Below are 21,855 nucleotides of genomic sequence, written 5' to 3'. Positions count from 1 at the left end.
AACGAATATGTGCAACATTTTATATTTCATACTTATACAATACTTACAATTAGTTTACAATATTTACATGACGGTACACGTATATTAAATAATGTCCCTTTTACGATTACATTACAATTAATTGTCTAAACACTGTAAAAGATACTTTCGTTCGGAACACTGCTTCGTGATATTCCCCGCGCGGTCTCGAGAGGAAACGAGACCCCTCGGGACTACCTCGAGACCGCTTCGCCTAATTTCTCACTTTCGTTAAAACGACACCCCGATTACATCGAGGATCAGCGACGACTAACAGTAAGTAATACGCGTAGATAACTACAACCGTTCGTCTCGTCCACGTCTATTCTAGGGAAAGAAGGAAAATTACATTTACCCCTCTTTCAGGACGTCGAAGGATATTTCGCGATCGACTACGTTGAGTCGACGAATCAAGTTTTCCGATTTTATGGAACGCCATTCGAATCGTTCGTAGATTTTGAAAAAAGCGAAGCTTTCGTCTCGTTTCTATGCGCGTGTCCGCTCATCAATATACGCTTTGGATAACGTTACGTTCAATATGCAATGCGAGAGAGCCAGTCTTGTAGAAGTGACGCACGCCTGTACATTCTGCTCGAAGTTCAACAACGATTTGGGCGGATTTCGTTTGAAATTATAGATCATACAAAACGTTCGGTACACGCTTTCCGATCGTTTGAAGTATATCATCTTAACGACGATCGTCGATTCCCAATAATATCCTCTTATGACTCCCAATCAAGTACAGTTACCCTGCTATACGTACATATAAAACGTCGTTTGAAGGAGTTAATTTAGCTTATTGCAGAGCATAGGTACTAAAGTAGTGCGGCGAGTAGGGAACGGAGGGACGCGCGTTGCCAAAGAGAAATTGTCTCCTAACTTAAAATCGTCGCGAGACGGCGAGACGGAATAAATACGAATTCGATGGTGTGGAATATTGCGGAAAACGTTCACCGAGGAAGCTTGATCAACGCTACGCGAGAAGTACTATTTACAATGCGGCTAAACCGTAGGTAGCAGAGGCGCGGCGATTAAACCTCGTTCGGCATCGACAACATCATAGAATCTTGCGAGAGTTCGTCCATCGACTGTTCCGAGCCTGAAGACAGAGTTGACGGTGTTGCGATAGATAGCAGACCTTTTCAAAGCAAAACTTCGATTTCCTTGGGTACACATATCGCTCGATACACATAGTATTTTCATCAAATTGCTGTTCCCACGTTATGATTCGAATAGTTGTACGCGTTTCGGTTTCACAATTCTCGACGCTCCGTCCGCGTTGCATAGATAGGTGAATTACGGATCGAGAGTCAAGTGCCGATTTCGCGCAACAAATTCCCCGTGCATGCAGATAGATCTATGCCATTCTTACCGTGATTCTGATAAATCGATGGCGCGGGGCTCTTGCACGTAGCCGGGCTGACGATCAGCTGGGCCGACGCCGGTTGCTGCCCGTGATGGTGGTGGTGGTGATGCTGCTGCTGCTGCTGCTGCTGATGTTGAAACGAATAGGTCAGATGTAAATTGATGTGTCGACCGAAATCGCCCGCGGACGCAGTCGAATTCGGCGATGATTGATGAACTGCAACAGCCAATAATGATCGTCCTCTTCGATATTCGAATATTGCACTCGCATCGCAACGATGTTGGAAATCTTTTCAAACTGAGTTTACTCGTATTCGTCTCGGAAATAGATTTGAAACGGGTTTGGGTGTACGGCTCTCATCGAGTACGCTACCCAAACGATTGTCCCAGTGAAAAACAAACGATAAAGAAAGAGCAGGGAACAGTAGACAGGTAGTAGAGCGAGTGCTCTACACCGGAGAGATTTAAAGAAAGTGGAAAGTGAAAGAAACAAACGCAAGAAGTACCATGTTGCCCTTTCATTTTGCCCGTGTGCAGATGCTTCTTCTGCCTCGCCCTAGAATTCTGGAACCAAACCTGAGTAACTCTTTTGCTGAGTCCGGTCACATGCGCTATCCTCTCGAGGTCTTGCCCGTCCGGGTTACTGTCCAGTTGGAAGTTCGCCTGAAGTACGGATAGCTGTTCCTCCGTGAACGTCGTTCTCACTCTCTTCGCCTTGTTACCGCCTTTGTGCCCGCTCTCGGAGTCACCGCCTTCTGCGAAACGTACCAATTATACGTGTTCCGTTTTCCGCGCACCCGTCGATCTCACCCTCCGAGGTTCCGTCGTGAAACGCGTGACACGGCCAGGGAGACCGAGAGGTGGATGTTCTTTTTTTTAATCGAGTTTCAAACGCGAGTGACGGTCTCACCATCGGAGGAAGTGTTGTTCCCCTCGACCACGTCCAAGTAGTGAGCTTTGCAGAGCAGCCTGGCGTCTAGCAGGGCGAATTGTTCGCCGGTGGAGAGCTGCCTCGAGCACGCGTCGCAGGCGAAGCATGCCAAGTGATACACTCTCTCCCTGGCTCGTCTCACCCAGTCCCCGGCTCCCACGCTTCGCCCGCATTTCGCACACTTTGCGCCGAACGTTCTGACAAACGAGAACCAACAATGGTAACGAAATTTCGAAGATCGAAGAGTCAGTCGATTTGCTGACGAGCTAAATAACACCGTATATCTCGGACCTGTGTCTCTGGTTAAATAGCTGGGCGTTCCGCTGATGATACTCATAGTACATGTAAAAAATCGCGATTTTCTCGGAGACGCTATTAATAATCGCGATGGGCGAGTCTACGAGGAGTCGTAATATTGAATATTGGAATGAATAATTATTTACATTACTTTCTCGTTTCAAAATTAATGATCGATTTAACTAATTCATCGATTACCTCTTTGAACGATTCATCCATCCTTTTGCTCGTATCAAGTACACCGGCAATCACGTATACGACATTGATGACAGACGGATCGTGAGCAGTAATATTCGCGTTCGAGAGAAACGTCGAGAGAAAATTCAAATCGCGGCGCGTCACCATTAGCGGTGATCGAGTGCGAAACCGGAAAATTATCGAGAGACGTGGAACGAAGTACGCACGTGTACGGGGCGATTATCGATACTCGCAAGGAATAATTCGTAGTCGGAGCAGAAGGATGCTTCGAGATAACGCGTCGCGCACGAATGCGCGTTTGCTTCGAACTAGCCGCGTAGCCTGTTCAACGAACAAGTGACAAATAAATGATCGGTGCGTTCGCGTGTACGGGTAAGCTCGAGGAGGCGCTGGCAAAAACGACTATGAGCGAACGAGGGAACAGACGGAGCGAAAGGATGAGTCGAGCGGTGAGAGAAGGAGGAAATGTAAGGAAGGATGAAAAGAGGTGTTCGAAAAAGAATTAAGCAGCAGCGGCGACGACGGACTGAGAAGAAGAAAGTCGAGAGAGGAAAAGTTCGCCGTTGGAAAACGATCTTCTGTCGTTTGTCATTCTGACGAGAGGAGGATTCGTAAAGACAGGGGGAGACTTTCTACGAAAGAGAGTTAAAGCGCTAATACGTTAATTACGCTTGACCCGATACTCGGATCCTCCGTTACCGGATTATACCGGCGATCCGACTGCATTTTTACCTCGCGAGCTTGCTCGCTCACAATTCCGAGGATCGATGCGCGACGATCCACGGAACTCCGTCGCGTCGGTGTCGACAACAAAATCCTCACACCCTCCGGCCTCGTTCGTCGTTTTCTTCGTTCTCAACCGGACACCGACTCGACATCGACTTCGGTTGGAAGCTCTCGCGAGAAGTTCACGACGCCCTTCTCCGCCGTATAGGATTCGGTGAAAAAGTTTCAGCTCGAAGCTAGGCCGATGTAAACGGTAGCCGTGTAGTTTGCCGGTACACGATCGGCCGACACGACGCACGCACACACGCGGACCGGATGAATGGGTAGGAAGGTGGGTGTGTTGTGGGTGCAAACACAGAGGCCGGCGCGGTGTCGAGGCGAGGCGAGCCAGGAGCAGGAGCAGGAGCAGCACCGTGGCTTCCTCGGCGTGTCCGGTGTGGTCGGTGTGCGCGCCGCGACCGGTAATTAAACAACGACTAGCGGCCATTAGCCCATTATCATATTCATGAACACGGAAAGTGCATCCCGATTCCTTCTTCGAGGCCTGGCTGTTTATACGGCTCCCGTGTCTCCTTCTCCCTCGCGGACGTATCTTATGGGGGCCACGCGACCACCCCGGTGGCCCCGCCACCCCATTACGATCAGAGAAAGTAGCGACTTTACACGGTGAGGATGCACCCACCATAACTATTTCACCCGCCGCGCCGCCGCTCGCCGCCAGCATTCGCGAGATTAAGAGGACGATCCGCTCTCACTGAGAGCGACCGGATAGCATACAGATATTCTCAGCCGCCGCGCCGCGTCGCAGCTAATGGAGTCGATTGTTTTCTATGAGTCGACTGTCCGTGAACGCCGCTTCACGCGGTACGTAGAGGGGAACGGAAGGGAACGCGGTTGCACCTAGCTAGATACACAATTTATGAACCCGTGTTGTAAATTGGAAATGTTTCACGGATAAAACGAATGCGTTTTAATCCTATTGTCTCTCGACGAACCGAGGCACCGATTCATTGCGCTCTCGCGAGACTATAACTTTCTCGTCTCGCCCACGCGTACGTCTAGCCGGGGATTTGAATTTTGAGCGAACGATTGTTTTATCGTAATGTCGATTTAGATCCCCGCGGAACGGATTAGCCCCTGAAAGCTCCTTACCGAGTCACAAAGCTCTTTGTTTTCCCTCGCGTTCCTTCCCACTTATTCTTCTTATCACCCACCACGTAAGGTGTAAAGCGCGGATAGTTTTAGTTCCCGATCATTTATCACCGGCGAGAGGCGTAAATCGAAATAGTGGCCCTCCCCCCTGCCCCCGCTCCACTGCGAGTCCGGTTGTCGACGAGTCTTAGGGTCGTGGATCCTGTCGACCGGGTCATCGTAAGCCAGCATTACGAGGCGAAAAGCGTCAGTCGAAAAAATTACGCGGCGGATTCCTGAGGACCTCCCGCACACGGCACGCACCACCATGCCTCGACCGTCCAAAAGTCCACGAAGAAACAGGCGAATCGGAATGCCGATAGGACCCGACACGATCATTGCCAAATTCTACGATCTTTCGTCGATTCAAATTAAATCGGTGACCGTGGGCGCACGTATCATCCGATATCAAGATTTGGAGCGCAACAGCCGGACGACCGAGCCTACGCTGAGTGATTGGCAGTTGGATAAACACGTTCGAAAGTCTTCGACTCGAATACTTGGCGTACAATCGGACAGTCACTGCGAGCTTCTTTCACCTCGTTCTTTCATCCTCCCTTTCTTTCTACGAAAATATCCGAGACAAACCGTCCTGTGTTATCGGAAACGCGTGTCGGACAACGCGTGTACGCGAATCGAACGTTTTTCCGAACAGGAGCAGGAACGAAGGACGTAAACGTTGGAAATCGGTTCGCCCCAATTTATAGAAACGTTACCGCTAATTTATGTTCAGCAGTGGAAACCAAACTGGTTTGCGCGCTAAGAATTTTGCTAACGAGAAATTTCCATAGTCAACGAGCGAGGAGCATGCAACGGATCCTTATTTATAGTATCGATATCGCAAACCTAGTATATTACTCTCTTAGCAGATTTTATTATTCCACGATGGTAGGTAGCTCCGTTGATTTAAATATTAGAGTTAACGGACGTCTACTTTTATTTTCTCGTTATCGGGTGACACGTAGGCAGCTAAGTAATTGAATATCTCTCGATCGTTGAGTTCCCGTTCGAAGCGAATACGCATCCCGACGACAAGACGGTATCACGTTCTGCTAGTCCGGATTTATGGTTCCCAGTACGCGCGGTGTACGCAGTTACGCTCTCGCGATAGCTGTGCCACGCTCAGCGTACACTCGTTCGACGGAACACGATATCTTTATCATTTCCTTAATTGATCCGTTCAATTTCTTTCGCCCGAAAAGCACGCTGGATCGTCCCGTTCGCGCTTAAAAGGCAGCGACTACCACCCCGTTCCGTTCGGTCTAGCATAATCGCAGAGAAGTACGTAAGAATCGATCGCTTACAAAGCGTAGTCGTGCCTGCAGTAGAGTCGCATTCCCTTGAGGAAGCAGGAGTGTTGATCGTGGAGAGGCCTGGCACAAGCGCAGCATCTCAGGCACCTCGAGTGCCAAGTACGGCCACCGACGCAGAGGATCGTTCGTTCGCGAACGCGTTCTCCGCATCCACCGCACTCCATCACGTTCCCTGCGATTTCCGGTCCCGATCCCGCTGATCCCTGGACCGTTCCTGACCCGAGGAGGCCGCTGTTCTCGGCCGTGCTCAGATTCGTCCCGGTGCCCTCGCAGACGCCGCCGTCGCTCGTTACGTCTTCCACCTCCGTCTGCGAATAGAAAACGTTCAATCCCCGATCGATCTCGATCAAAGATCGTTTACGCGACTCATCGTACGTTTAAAACTACTGTATCTCGGTGTCTGTAAAACATGTAGATATCCGTAAAATGTAACAGCAGCGTAGCGAAGCGAAGGTCTCCGTGATCGGTATTGTGTCTCGTCTGAATCCGTACGCGACCTGACAGAAAACTGAACTGTCGGATGTTCTTGTCACGCCGTGTCGCGTCGCGTTTGATGGATGCGCCCGTCCCGATCGATCTGTCCCAAGTTACAACGCGGTTTCCCATATATTCGTTTCTGTTCGTTTCTCGCAATCCCACCGAACACAGTTCCTTCGCTTATGCTCCACCATGACGACGTTCACACAGATTTGTAGGTATTTCGGCAAGGAGGGCCATGAACGCGATATCCGAAGACTGGTCTCATCGAATCCCGGGCTAATTCAAAGTGTACGGCCTGTAACCGGTACAGACAGCTGGTCAAGCGGAGAGGACACCCCACGGAGAGGCGTTAACACGCGAACCCAATGTAACCACGGAACTCGACGTTAGGAAGGTACAGACGTACATATGTACGCATGTACATGTACCATGTATGTACACATTGGACTCGAGAACCCTCCGACATTCCCTTTCGCGCGTTGTTACCTGTTACGTTACGGTAACACGCATGCCCGCGTGCAATGGAGGTGGCTTTATGCTTTGTCGCCGGCTACGAGGGACCCTCGAATCCTATGAGCAACGGGACCACCCCGTAACGTCCCCTCGCTCACATGCCGAAACTCCGATGGGACGCGTAAATGGCCAACCGCCTTCCAAACCTCTCTCCTATTGTGCCGGCGACATTTACAAGTTTTCACTACGTAGGTACGCGTGTATTCGGTCACAGAATGTTACGGGCCGAGCGATAAACGACTCCTGAACGAGCAAGGCGTGCCCCGTGCGGACTAAATAAACCTCGACGAGGGGATGCTGATGCTACGATCATTTGCGAGTTCTACCAGGAAAGACGGAAGACAGTGACGCGATAACGGTTCCATAACGAACAGCTGATGGTCGTTTCGAATTGTTGCAACACGCAAATTCGGTCCGGGTCGTAAATCGGTCAGGCTCTTCGTTCGGTGTGTAAATCCTCGGCTAAAATATCGGCCAGACTAAATATGCGGTTCGCTCGTGTGTCGCGTAGCTGCGACGACGTACGACGCGATCGTAGTAGCCACGGGGACGCGAAAAGACGACACGGCCGAGAGGTTGGTCCGGTCGCGGCACAAAGAGTTATAGGTGACAACGAGGCGGGATCGTAAAGCGGAGGATTAGACTCCTTTCGGCTATTAGTCTAATATATGCCTTCCGATATGAAAAAGCTGGACGTGATTCACCGCGAACCTCGGCCTCGGACTTTAAATTCAGATCTGCCGACCGCGAGGTAGCGTACTCGCAATAAATAAGAGGAACGATTAACGGGCATTAAGTAAAGGCAACGATATCGAATACGAAGATTCTGCTAATTGCAACCCTGAAATTCAACCCCTTCTCGATCTTCGCAACGTCGTCGTCGGGGCGATCCCGAAGGCACGCCGTAGAGACGAGTAGGAGCGAACATTCGGTTGGTCACGGTCGCTGGTTAACCATACGTCGCGGGACCCCACAATGGCGAACTTCCATAATACGTATTGTAACGCAATATGTACCTGCCTATGCCTATACCAGCTAACACGAAACGCTTCGGAGAACGCGCGCATTGTGATGTCCCATCGCGTCGTAGAGACACGGCGCGCTACGGCCTCGTCACCCTGGACCAGCCCCATAAGTTACGACGAACATACCCTCCCGTTTATACACCCTGCACTAGGTGTGTCCCCTCGTCTCGCTTTCTGCGGTCGCACGCTCTGTCAGAGGCGTGATTTTCGAGGCTGCGTTGGACTTCTTTCGTGGATTTCCTTTCTGTTTTTCTACCTTAGAAAATTACGATTTCGAGTAGCCTAAACGAGACACTCGTGAGAAGAAAACAAGTTGTAGTACGTGTGTTTTTACTTCGTCCTGCGATATTCCTATCGGTTCAAAAATAATAGGACATTCAAATTTCCTGTGTCCCGTGAAATCGATACTTCGTCCCTGTTTATTATCTCGCATAATCCGATCTACGGCGTTAAGCGAAGAGTAATCCCGCTTCGTTCGACTTATTGCCTTATTTACACAAAGGTAGATCGGTTTCGCAGGGATGAGAGAGAGAGAGAGAGAGAGAGAGAGGGATCGTATAGGGCTGGGGTAGAGAGCTCGTACAGCGGGTTTGTACACGCCTCTATTCAGAACGGCCATGAGGCCCCATTCTTGGGATTCGAGTGGTTTCGCTTTCGGTCCCCTTGTCGACGGAGTAGCACATCACCGGGGTATGACTTTCAAACTTGAAAGCCTGTCGACGGGAGGTCCTCCGAGGGTCCCCCGCTGCAGGCTTTCCTACGGTATTCGCGGTTTCGTGTCAGTTTCGGGTATACGCGACACGCTGTCCATTGAAACCGATACTCGTTCCCTTCGACCGGCTCTCCACCCTCTGACGATGACGATCGTCGAGTCGATCGTAAAGTCACGAAACGATTCTTGCTTCCTCAACAATTCGAAGGCTCGAGGAAGCTTTCAAAGGTTCGTTGTATCCTACACTTATCTCGACAATTTTCACGAGATTCGCGAAGCAACGAACGATCGATCACGTTAATGGGAAGGGGTAACCGAGATGATAATAAGAGAAACCGAAAGTATCGTGGCGGCAGCCTTCTATCCCGCGAGAGAATAAGAAGAAGAGAGCCGAAGACTTCCTGGTGCGAATAGGAATAAGAACGATCCCCGGCTCTTTCTTCCCGATCCCGAGGAGCATCGCGCATCTTCTGGGTCCAGGTGACAAGTTGACAAAGTGGCTCGCTACGGGTATCCTCCTTTCGAAGGAAGGATACCGCGAAAGGTGCCGTGGCTGGGGAGGAAGGGGGCGAGGTGGGACGAGAAAAAGGAAGTGGTCCACGGAAAATAATGCCTCTCCGGTTTTTGTGTTCAGAGTTTCGCAGCGGCTTTTCAAGTGGCACCAAGGGCACGAGCCTCTTTTCACGCCTACGTAGAAAAACTCGCGCGCGGTCCCATGGGGTAAAACGATCCCCCGCAGGTATACAATGGTCAACGATCCACTCGAGAAGCCACTCGAAATCTATTTAAATCGCCATCCGATTTCTGGTTCTCCAAAGCGCGACACAATGTAACGCGACGTCTCTCGCTCCCCGACGCTGCGGTCTCTCACCGAACGGACTTAAAAGATTCGTCTCGCGATTAGCTACGAGTCGTCTGCTAATAGCGCGACCGAAACCGAAACCGACGAGACCAACCGTTAAGTATATAATAAATGTGTATTATACCTTTGCGAGAGGTACAAGCGGGCATCGACTATGCGCGATAATGAGAACGCGTTAACGGAGAAGCTGTCCATTGAAAATTATGTTCGACAGACGCGTTCGTTAGACTCTTCCTCGACCCGGAAGGGATTAGCAGCTTCGCGAACGTTGTTCGTCTCCGATAATACATAATCGATTGGAAAATCTCGCGCGGCGTCTATTCCGATAACGACTGCTAAACGATTAATAAATTATTTATTCGACCGCCGGATTCGCCGATGTCACGATCGTGATTCGGTTGAGGGGATCGTCGCGGGAATTCGAGCAAATAACCACGCGCGCCGGTCTCCTCCTCGTCTCCGGTACGAGTCCTTTCAGAGCGCACCCATATAACTTCGGATCAGGCTGATGCACCATTTTGCGCCTTACGCCGACAATTTACTGGACCACACACACGCACTGGACGTCATCCTGAAAGGTCCTTTCGCGTGGGATGCGCCGCGTCGCGTCTCGGATCTGATCTTACTGCTATTTACGATTTCGCCCTGCGTCTGCGTAGGTATGTTTTATAGTTGCATCTTGCGTGTGTATCCCCACATCCAACGCATGTTCGCCCATAGATACATGGGTGTAAACCCATCTCCGGCGCAGTTCCGGTAGAATGCTCTTTCTTGATTGTAATTTCTTGCTCGATACAATTAGATCTTGTAGTACAGATCCGTGGGTGTCGGTCGCTGGTATCAACTGAAACTGCGGTATTGATAATGAGAGATTCTGAAGCCAAAGATTCCTCTCATCCGTTTCTTTTTTACGCATTTTGATCCTCGTCAGCCTCGTTAGACCGCAACGAATCCGGGGAGTGGGAAATACGCGTACGTGTGGATAACGCGATTAATCGTACGGAAGAGGGCTGGTCGGTTAAGTCTTGATTCGTCTGTTAAGAATCATGCGATTTCATCCGGGTCCGTTTCGTAGAAGTACCCACGCTTCGTGTAATCACATTTTACTTGATCGTCGCGTTGTAAACATATACTCGCGCTGAACTCGGCTAAAACTTATGCTTACCTTCATGACTGTTCGTGGCTTAGAACGACCAGTCAGTTCGTCTCCTCGACGATCAAATCGGCAGCCCTTCCTACTAGCAAATAGTTTATTGATCACAATAACGTAATTCGCGATCGACACTTGAATCCGCGGTTCCCAGGGGATGAACGAGTGACCGCGAGGATGCGACAGCTACGCCCGAGGAGCGCAGCATGTTCCGATGCCGTGAACGATGCCGAGTTCAAGCGATATCGTGATTCCCGGACCGGCAACCGAACTCGAACTCGAACCCGGACCCGGACCCGGACCGGCTACGGTAGCGAGTAACGTACGGCGAGAACTCACGGACACGGCGAGAGTTCTGGTACAGTGTCTCCCTGTCCAGTGGTCGTGGCTTCCATGATTCGATGGGCGACGGGAATTCTCCCATTGGTCGACCAGCGACCCGCCTGCTGGCAAAACTGAAACCAACGTCGAGAGCGCGGGCGCGCAGCCTCTGGATCCGAAGGATGCTGCGCTTTTTTGATTGGTCGCGAATGCTGCGATCATTCTCGAAGATCCGTCTCTCGAGACTACCGACGAGAGGGGACCGCCGTAATTGCAGGGCGCGTTCCGATAGGTTACGGAAGGGGTGCGCACCCAGGGGTTGGAAACCCTTCCGCGAGATTTCGAGGGGAACCGGAGATTTTTAAGATGTTTGCCAAATCGCGCCTCTCGTCTTTAATTGGATCCTGCCGTTTCGAAGACGCAACAGCTCGGCTGGTTGGATTCTTGAAAGAAGCGACGGGACTTCAATCCACCGGGAACATGCGTACTTGAATATTTACAAGATCGTGACACGAGCCTCTTCGCATGTGACGAATCTACGCGTGACAATAAGTAGAATAGGAGAACCACAAGTTGGCGGCGAGTCGTTATTATTTATGGAAAAACAAGAATCCTCTCGGTCCACCGTCCGCCTCCCTTTGGTCAGGTCGAAGCACCGTATTTTATACACAGTCGCGACAGTCGGTTTCGCAAACGGTGGAACGACGTCGCCCATGTGTTTGAAGGTTCACACGTCGTCCGATATCTATGACGATCCTGGGTAAAATTCCGACGACACAATTGACTCCGTTCGTCTATATTTAATTTGCAGAAGAACGTGTAATCGTGCGAGATCGTTGACTAAAAACGCGATGACACGACGCGACGGTGAGAGCAAACAGAGCGTTCGTTCCGCTCCGCGCTCGGCAATCCCCGGGCTAATCCAATTTAGCGCGCGCCTCCGTTTGTTCACGTGATTGAGGCGAGAGATATTTAGCATATCGATCGTGTAATTATGCCGGCAGCTCGCTCGGCTCCACGGAGTCTCCCACCGGGTCGAGTTTCGTGGCACACATACCCCGAGATGAAGAGGTAACGCTGTAGGAGGCGAGAAATAAAAAGTAAGAAGCCCGGAGAATTCTCAGCTGGGGGTCGGGGCAAGGGTTTTCGTCCGGTCGAGTTTCACGATGCGACCACCTGGCCGCATAGTTGCACCTTGTAAACGGCCGGTGTCTACCGACGCTAATAAACGGAAACACGGACGAGCGTCGGCGTTCGCCGGAGATTAATCGACACGGATTTGTCATGGACGTTACGAGAGAGAGAGGTATTCGTGGAGGCTCTTCTGGCTCCGGTTCGACTCGCCCCGCGCCCATCGTCGACGTTTCGTAAGATCCGCGAACGGAACGAAAATTAACCGACGGAATCGAATTGTTTCTGTCGTACACGCTCGTTTCTAACTGATTTATCGCCGTTCTCGTTCCGCTGACTAAGCTGTTTCGATTAACGAAAACCGAGACCGGCGAACGAATACGAGAAAAAATGAATCTCCGCTTTGATCGGCGATGGCAGATCCCATGCCGCTCCGCTCAGTATGCGATGGACAAAGAGGGCGAGATGCCTATCTACGTTACGCGGGCGAGGCAAATAGAATTTTTTTGCCAAGATAAGAAGGACGTTCGTTTGCTAGTCGACCACTATTGTATCCGGTCGAACGACGATCGCTCGACCGTGAAACGTGCACTTGTCGTCACGATAATTTGGCCCTCGACGAGCCATCCGAAAAATTTGCTCGATCGATCGAACAAAGGGCCCCCGCTTCTAGGATGCGAATCTGCTGCCCCGCGAGTGAATCGCCCTTCGGAAGTGACACCCCTTCCCTGGAAACCAGCGGGATCCTAATTGCGCGAGAAAACCACCGTCCGGCGTGTAGCCACTTGAACATTAGGGAAGTCGTTGCAACAAATTTCGCTGGAGGCACTTGCGTGTAAACGTGTCCTCGTCCACTCGAATTTCTCGGAGATCGAAGAAAGGTGTGGACGAGGCGAGGAGACGAGAGCGGAGAGAAGAAGAGAAACGAGGAGGAACGGTTATTACCAGGTGAAGCGACCGAAGCGGGCACGTATAATCTCAGTCATTGGTAACGAAGGATTCTACCGTGCTGTCAATTCCTTCTAGCGCGTGAAAAGGACACCGATATTATTAATGCTCTCTCCACACTCCGGTGCGCGAGAGCTAACGATTATTTACCTCGAAATATTTATACCGTATCTCCATACACACCCATTATCGCGGGTGTATGATAAATGCCTGGTATGAAAAATCGATTTTATTGTCGGAACAGGCCCGAGCATTCCATCCGTCCATCCGTCCGTCCGTCCGTCTGTCCGTCCATCCGTTCTCCTCCTTTCTCGTCGCGTCCCGGTCGCGATCGTACGTGTAGGTAAGTACTTACACGCGCGTTTCCACCGTATCGTTTCGACACACGTTTCGCCCGTAGCTATGCGTATGGTGGTCCATCCGTAGGGTGATGGATACGCCTACTTTTGATATTTCGGTGATCAATAACGTTTCTCGGTGCCGTTCGCGGCGAGAACGAAGATCCATTATTCACCCGCAGTCGCCGCGGCCGCAACCGCGGCGGTGAATAAATAATTTACCACGTCATACCGGCACCATCGAGCGGGACTGACTTCGCACTGCCTAGCCCGGACCCAAAGCTCGACTCGTCCACCTACGTCCCGTGTCCGTGTGTTCGTTTGTCGAACCTATCCGTGTTGCCTATTCTCTATCCATGTGCCAAATGCCTTCGTATCGTGGCTTTGGAAACCGAACTTTGGTAAATCACGTCCTTCGATACGCTTCAAATACGCCCCTCGTCTCTCGTGTTCTCGCGTGCAACGATACGTCCTCCGTCGACGGACTGGCTATCGCGGTCGGAACGGGAAAGACGTCCATAAAAACGGAATCGTCGTAAAACAGTGGTGGTCTCGCCTCGATTTCTTCCTCGTCTCGATCAGAAGGCAATTACAATGTTAATAAGGATAAGGTCTCTTCCGGCCTTGGTCCGATCGTTACGATTTCGCCTGTCGGCTGGTAGAATGGAATCGTAAATGTTGATATATGTACAGCGAGAAAAGAGATTAGACCTTTATAGAGAAACGATCCGCGCGGGTTTATTAGGATAGGCCGCTCAGCGACGACGCTGTGAAACGATTTTTAATACCGGCAATTAAAATATGTTAAACTGCTACTTAATATCGTACGTCTGCGCGCCTCGTCGTATTTCATGTTTAACGCGAAACCGTAACTCGCCGCGGCTGCCCCGCTCAGTTTCCTTCGACTCATAATTTATTTATTACCACGGCGGCCGGGGCACCGTCGGGGCCCACCTGCAAACTGCTCCAGGCTCCCTTCTTCGAGTTGTTCGAACGCGAAGCAACGCGGAACGATGTAGCGAGCCAGGTTTCTTAAATAAATGCGAGTGTCGCCAACCAACGTACGCAATTATCATTAGCGGTCGTAAGACGTCGACGAGGGATTCATTTGCGAAACAGTGTGGCATCCGATCTGCGCGTATTTCACGGGGAAACACGTTTACGAGCGAGAGCGTGCCACTATCATCGCAGGCCGTCGCGATTTTTTATTGACAAGGGTCGTTTGCATGCCTGATTACGAAACGTCGAACAGTTCGCCAAGAATACTTTTCAGAGATCCGGTGTCAGCGACGTCGTACACCTCGTTTGCCGGTTTATCAGTTTCTGTATTTTCCGGGGACGAGACTCGGACAAGTTCGCACGGAGAATGGGGGAACGGTGGAAATTCTGATTCAAAGTCTCGAGGGTGCTCGGAAGGGAAATGGCAAAGAAGTCGCGAGCGGCAATCACGGAGCTAACCCAATCAACCGACCTTCCCGTCTCTCTCCCACTGTTTTCAGCTCCCGGTCTTTCGTTCAAAGGAATTCGGCTCCTCGAATCGCGGTGGATAGGCACAGCGTTTCCCCCGCGAGGTATCACCGAGCTCAACGCTTAATTTCGCGAGTATCGCGTTGGATCTCGTCGAATACTTTGAACACCGTGGAGATGAGAAATGTTTTTACCGAGATTCGTTCTATGCCCATATTTCAAAAATCCTGTCGCGGTTTTCTCGTTTCGCCACTCGTTCCTTTTCTTCCTCCTTCGTTCTCGTCCCCTATGTTTTACCCTCTATCCTGGTCACGAATATCGTTCCTTCATAGTTCATATATCAAACGCTTAGGCGAGGCGGCGACACATAAATACCCCGTACGCGGTGCCCGTATAAAAGCCTCTCTCTCCCTCTCTCCCTCTCTTGCTTTCTCTCTGTCTCGCGTATCCCACTAGGTGAGATATAATATATTAACCCGAGCAGACCGCGTGGGTTTCATGATTTTCGGGGACACTCGGCCTCCTCGCCTGTTCCCGTCTCCGTTCGATAAATGATAGGAACCGAGGTGTCCTCGTCGGATCGTCCATTCTTCGCCGCGCTCGAATGACTTATGAGCCGACGGCGGCACGGCGCGGCGGCTTTAAGTCCCATCGCGCCGCTATCGCGGGATTATAGAGAGCCACGCAACTTACAAACGTATAATGATCCTCGTCGCTCTTTGCTCGCGCGTCGCTGCAGTTTCGCAGCTGATCGATGCGTCTTCGCTCGGCCTTTTAGTTTTTAGTTTACGAGGAAGCGAGGAGAGTACGGAGAATCCGAGACACGGAGCGAACGAGCATTCGTGGCAGCGAAATGAACTTAACCGGAACGAGGGTCGAAAGGGAGGAGACAGTTTGCGTTAACAGCGTTTGATCTCGGTTTATCCCCCGGGGACGCTGGTAACAATGCCTTATGTCGATTCCGCGTACCGGATGAGCGACGAGCACGTACATCGTCGAGCCGTTCGCGGCTGTTCTCCGGCTAAGAAGTTTCCAGGGTAATCGGATCATTGGCCTACTCTGGCTAACTATCGTCGTGCCGAGAATTGGTACGCTGCGATCGCAAACTATCCAATTTCCCCGTTGCCTACAGCGAGCAATTTTCCGAATACACACCGAAAATTTGCTTCCCCGGAGAAATCGTCCGTCGCTTTACCGAAATTAACTGTAATTCGGTCGATACAAAAGGGAAACCCGAGTTACATCCACTTATCACGTTTATAAATAGGTAGTATGGTCGCCGGCGAATGTCGTGCGGAAGATAACGAGGCAGGCAAGGAGCGAGCGCGTAGCTCGGGGCGGCAATTAAAACCGTTTGTCGTTTCATTGCCGAAGATAAATTCATAAAGGGGTATCCAGGGCGTGCGTGTTCGAGTTATGCACACGTTCTTTTTTTCACGGGTAAGTACGGCACACCGTGCCGCCGTCGGTAGCCAAGACGGACGCGCGGCGAGCGAGCGTAATAGTCAAGGGAACCGGAGAACGAGGATGGAGAACATGATTTACATGTTCGTACTCGTTTCGCTCATAGTCGCTATAAATATGCCGAGGCCGAGGGTGGCTCGATATGCGGTAGCCCTTTAATTTATAACAACTTATTAAATAAAGGCTCGCGGCCATTTACGCGTTCCTCGGTCTCGATCGAACCCGATAAATAAACCGCATACCTGTATCTCGTGACGTACGCTCTGCTCGTGCAACTACGTATCTAAAGCGAGGCAACCTGTGCGTACAGACGATTGCTTTTTGACGAACTATCTCCTCGATCATCACCGATGGCCACGTGCCAAAGAGGCGACGAATCGGTTACATGCACTTACTAACGTGAGAACGTTCCGAAACCCCGTGTCCTACGATACCTCGATGCACAATCGTGCACTGCCTGCGGCTATACGAAACTACATAGTACGTATTTAATCTCCCCCGTGGTCCTTTATTTTGGCGCGTGGCTGCACCCAGCGTCCCTTCGTAATGCGCGCATTCCGCTTCGCTGAGCGTAGGAACGCGTGCCTACGATTTCAACGTTTACTCGCTTCTCCGCTGGAGGCCCGATCGTCTCGGCTGCGAAGTTACTGTATCAATACTTTTCGTACTCGCTGCGTTTAAATCGCGTGGCAAGCAAGTGCGAAGAGAAACAGAAGTTGGCTGAATTAGGTAAGGATTAATTTGGATGCTCTGCGAAGGGCCCCTCGGGGTGTGTGCTCCCTTCTGCCGTTTAATTGGGTGACGCGCGTACGTGTGTACAGTTCCTCTCACTCCTTCCGTGCGTGATCTACGTGCGTAGAAGTAGATACTACTCGATGGAATCTCGTCTCCCGTGCATGCGTTACATGGTACGTAGGAAGGTAGGTAGACAGATACCTTATCCGACTTGCACGGTCTACCGAAAATGTTTCGGGATACATCGTATGTATATCTGATCCAGCACACGTGTCGCTCTAGAATCTCCGATGCGAATATGTAGGACGTGTATCTGCTACGTGGATATGCGCGCCTACGCTCGCGGTGTAACAACATCATCCCCTTAGTTAACGCTGTACGTTACGAGCACCTTCCCTTCGTGCTCGAACGCCTAATTTCATGCCTAATTAAAAAGTAAATGAAACTGAAGAGAATGCGACGACGATTTTTGTCGGGTCGTTTTTTCCGAATTTCGTTGAATGTAATTCGACGGGGGCATGGGGGGACACGGATGACACGCGGAGGTCGGCTTTAACGTCAGACGCATCTAAATAACCCCCTTCGCAGCTTCGCACTCGCACGTGTCACGGCGCGGGCGTAAAGTCGGAGAGCAAGGGCGTGAACTCACGTCCACGCACGCCCACGCACCAGGGGAAGATAACCGTTGCAGGGTCACTCGCATCTCCCTTCTGCGATGTGTAACATCGTCCTGTGTCCTACGCTCTATACACCGAGCATGCCTCCCTCTCTCTCTCTTTCTCTCCGTCCCTCCCTCTTTCTCCGTTGGGGTTGCACAATCGCGGCCTGATTGATAATTTATACGGTGCGTGCAGGTTATTTGATTATCCGTCCGTCCTCTCCCTCTTCTTCTGCTTTCGCCTCCTTTTCGACGCGCCGCATCGCTCTCCCTTCCCTTCCGTGTATCTACATCTACACATGGATACTTACGTGTATCTGCAATTAGATACTTCCTTACAGTTTCTCTTTAGATTGCTATTTTATCCTTTCACGATCACGCGCCAGGCTCGGAGATTCAATAGTACCACGATAACGGATACAACATCGGAGAAGGAGAAAATATAAGTTTTTTATTCGGATCGCGATATCTCGAGCGTAAAAAGAGGCACGAAGGATAATTAGATATTTTTCTGGTGATTCTGGAATTGTGCTGCGCGGATCTCCGCGCAGAAGGGGGCGAGCAAGGCACGGGCGAACAAAATACGAGGGTGACGAGATTGGCAGGGGTTGACATGCGGGTGAAATCCGTAATGTGACAGAGAGCGAACGGAGCCAGGGGACCGGACGGAGGGAACACTGTATGGTGGGTTGATGACATAATTGGTATCATTCGGGATCTTCTTTTGAGGTAACCCATGCCACATCCCCTACGATTTCCTAGACACGCACGCCTTCTCCATCTGCACGCGGTGACCGACTAACACCCTCTCGTTCCGATTCAATATCGTGATACATAAGTATCAGGGTACGGCGATCGCGAGGGTAAAAAAATCTATGCGATCGTTTAAAAGTTTGATCGACGTTTGTATACGAATTTATTGGCAATATATGCAGTGTTTAGACTTTTGTACGTACGACAATTTCTGTTGACAGTGGATTTTGACAAATTCGCGCAGATGAATGAATGTATGCATGTATGTACAGTGTACAATGAGTCGTGTTAAAACTGCGTTCTAATCGTCGCAGTATGCTTTCTGGAACGAAATCCTGTTGGACTGAAATTCATCTTGTCTTTATCACAATTGCTGCTGCAGACCATGCTCTCTCCGTCATCAAGCTGAAAGCAACACTTTTCCTGGAGACCGCTGCTTGCCCGAGACAGCCGATCGATCTCTTCCTCCATAAAATCATTATCCAAACTTGTTTCTGCTTTAGCGAGATCATTCGAATCCTTCGATTTGGCTTGCAACATCTCCTTCGAAAGCTCCGACGAACATTCCTTCACGACGACGTGATTTTCACTCAATTTCGATTTTTCTTCTGCGGAACTTTCTTCTCTTTCACCGCCACCTTCGCCTATCGATCGCCCGTGCTCAGAAGTTTCGACCAGGTCCGCTACTTCGTTCGCCAGCAGACTCGATTTCACCTTCGGCTTCGTGCGAGATCTGATCGCGTTTAACCGAGACGAATCGTCTTCTTGCTTCGCTTTCTGTCGCTGCGGAACGTCGGCTTTAAGATGGATCCTGTGGGATATAGGATTCCTGGATCTGAGACGATTGCCGATCCTCACCGGCAATCTGGAGCAACTGGATTCCTCCGATCTCGTCTTCTTCTCCGTTATCAAATACGCCCCCGTCGTCGGTAAAGTCTTCTCTGCCTCCGATTTATCCAGTTTTCGTTTCAAGCTCGCCACCGTCTTCTCGCAGATATTCATCACGTAGTTGCTATCCACTACTATCTTCTTCTTATTCTGCTCGTTGCTGGACTCGGATTTGGCTAGTAAACCACTGCTTCTCTTCAGATCGGATCGATTCTTACCGATCCATCCGAAATTAAGTCTGCTAGCAAGTTTGATTCGACTCTTCGATTCGCATTCGCTCTGTTCCTCGCAATCTGTATTCTCTTCGACGTTAGGATTTGAAGCGCGTGGACGTCGTTTAAGTTTTTCTGTCTGGTCAAGATTACCTTTCCTGCAGGCGGCTCCAGACCTTTGCGTAGAGCGAGCGAGTTCAGGGCGAACAGCGGAAAGCGGAGGAGTGGCATTGATCGATTCGTTGGTCACGGATCTTCTCTTCGGTCTTGGGTCGATGTCTTTGGACGGAGGAGCTCCTTGCTGGTGCGCATTGCTCTTCTCGATCGAGGGAATCTTACGCTTTTTATCGTTGCCATCGTCCAACGGGATAAAGTCCCAGAAATTGGTTCTCACCGTACACTTAGATATGTAATCCGGTTCATTATCGTCGATGACGGACTTGGGGTACGTGGACGTGCACGCGTAATGCAAGTCCGACAAGCTGTCCTTGTCCACTGCGCGATCCACGTATCGTTTGGATCCTTCGGTGAAGCAGCCAGTCTTTTCCGAAGGAACTCGCAAAGCGAAATTGTTCGGAAATATTTCTTGCGTATTCTCCGGCTGTTCTTCTTCGTAGAAGGGTTTGCTCTTTGAATACGTCTGGGTTCTTTTTCGTCGATCGCTAGGCGGTGAACAGGTTCTGGACCGAGTCCTGTTAGCAGCGCAACTTCTATCGTCCCAGTCTCTGGACACCTCGCTCGGCGTACACGAGCTACTTGCCGCTCTTTCATTTTTCGGATTGTACTTGGGGAACGTCTGCGACGTTTCGTCGAAAAACTTCTCGTGGTCGTTGAAATTGAAAAAGTTGCATCTTTGCCAGTGCTCGTTACGATTTCGGATCTCATTCCGGAGCGGATAGTTATCCTCGAGATAACGATGAATCTCATTGTTCCTGTCGAGGGTTGTCCGGGGATCGTTCGTATCTATCGTAGGATAGGTGAGATTTGTACACTTGGAACCATTCTTCGGTCCCAGATTCTTGTTTTCCGACCTCCTCGACCACGACGTTGGATAACGTTGATGCTCGTTTGGACTTCGACGTGGCAGTTCGCGATCGACGTAACGAACCGTACTCGGCTCGGTTCGGTAGGGATCCTCTACTCCGTCGTCGTCTCGCCTCCGACGATTCCCATTTGAACACGCCTCGGGCAACACTCGTACACCGGGTCTCGAGTCGTCCGATCTTCTTCTGTATCCCGTATCGTCGAAATCTTCGTACGCCGGCGAATGCTTCTGCCAGCACGACTAAATTAATTCGTAGAATGAGGAAAGACGCGTGCTTTGCTCATCGCGAAAAGTCAGATTCGATTTACCTGGCCGAGTCCGCCCTTTCTGGGAATGGAAACGAAGCAACACTCGTCGGTTTCCATTGCGTTTCGCTCGAATCTTTCGTAAGGTTTGTTCTCCTCGCAGAACTTCCACTTTTCGCTCGACGGGATATTCGGCGATCTCGCGGGACGGCAGCGATTAGATTTACGGCCGACAGTAGACACAGGCACTCTGGCGTCGCAACCTGTGTCCGACAGTTCGACGATCTTTCTCGTTTCTTTAGGAGTTTTCACGGCGATCGTCGGCGGTGACACGTTGTCCATGAAAAGGAACAAGGGATTTTCTGCGAACATTTCTACGATCGTAACCTGTGCAGCCTAAAGGACATCTGTATCTTGTATTCGAACAAATCACATTGCTGATCGATTTAACTGAACTCAAATATTGTGCTAGTTCACCGGATGTTCTCCGGTTTCGAGCGTTTTACTTGGAATTTTTAGGTGAACCATTGTTCTAGATTCGAGATAATTACTTCGTCGACATTTTTCCCGAACGAATCGACTCTGTCGCCGTCAAGTGTTTGTCGAGAATTCAGATTGAGAATCGATCTTCGGGCGAAACTCTAGCGCGTTAGACAGAGAACGCAACTAGTGAGAGTGTGTGCTAGTTCTCCAATCGGGAGGTCTGACCACATAACGACTTATACCACTTGAGGCAGATCGCCGCTCTCACAATCTTGCCACAATAAGTATTGTATAAGAAAGAATAGTAGGCTCACTCACAATGTCGGCTACTATGATCTCATGACTAATAGTTTCGCTCTAGTTTTAAAGATAAAAAAGTCTTATAC

The 21,855-nt window shown here is 50.5% G+C and overlaps 1 protein-coding gene across 3 annotated transcripts; it reads right to left on the bottom strand.

The window, feature by feature from the left end:
• Window positions 1-29: 29 nt before the first annotated feature.
• Awh (LIM/homeobox protein arrowhead) lies at window positions 30-11,128 on the bottom strand. Of its 3 annotated transcripts, none has more exons than XM_018028976.2 (6): window positions 10,797-11,128; window positions 6,031-6,347; window positions 2,294-2,511; window positions 1,890-2,138; window positions 1,391-1,600; window positions 30-1,156 (listed from the first exon to the last, which is right to left on the bottom strand). In XM_018028976.2, exons 1-6 carry the CDS (start codon window positions 10,800-10,802, stop codon window positions 1,050-1,052), a joined length of 1,107 nt encoding a protein of 368 aa, XP_017884465.1. In that variant the 5' UTR covers window positions 10,803-11,128; the 3' UTR covers window positions 30-1,049. The 3 variants fall into 3 exon arrangements, with proteins under 3 accessions (XP_017884465.1, XP_017884468.1, XP_017884467.1); XM_018028979.2 differs by having other exon boundaries at window positions 30-1,117; XM_018028978.2 differs by having other exon boundaries at window positions 1,890-2,135.
• Between the last annotated feature and the right edge of the window lie 10,727 nt (window positions 11,129-21,855).

This window comes from Ceratina calcarata, unplaced genomic scaffold, assembly GCF_001652005.2.
Source record: "Ceratina calcarata isolate Rehan_Ccalc_2016 unplaced genomic scaffold, ASM165200v1 scaffold48.2, whole genome shotgun sequence".
Taxonomy (NCBI): Eukaryota; Metazoa; Arthropoda; class Insecta; order Hymenoptera; family Apidae; genus Ceratina; species Ceratina calcarata.
Note: the sequence above shows the minus strand (reverse complement) of the source record. Positions and strands in the feature narration are given on the sequence as shown.

Bases quoted from the DNA above. Each gene is read 5' to 3' on its own strand.
- Awh (XM_018028976.2), bottom strand. The intron at 1,601-1,889 runs GTACTTCTTGCG...TGGCTGTTGCAG, and splicing joins CAAAATGAAAGGGCAACATG to TTCATCAATCATCGCCGAAT. The intron at 1,157-1,390 runs GTAAGAATGGCA...TGCTTTGAAAAG, and splicing joins ATCGATTTATCAGAATCACG to GTCTGCTATCTATCGCAACA.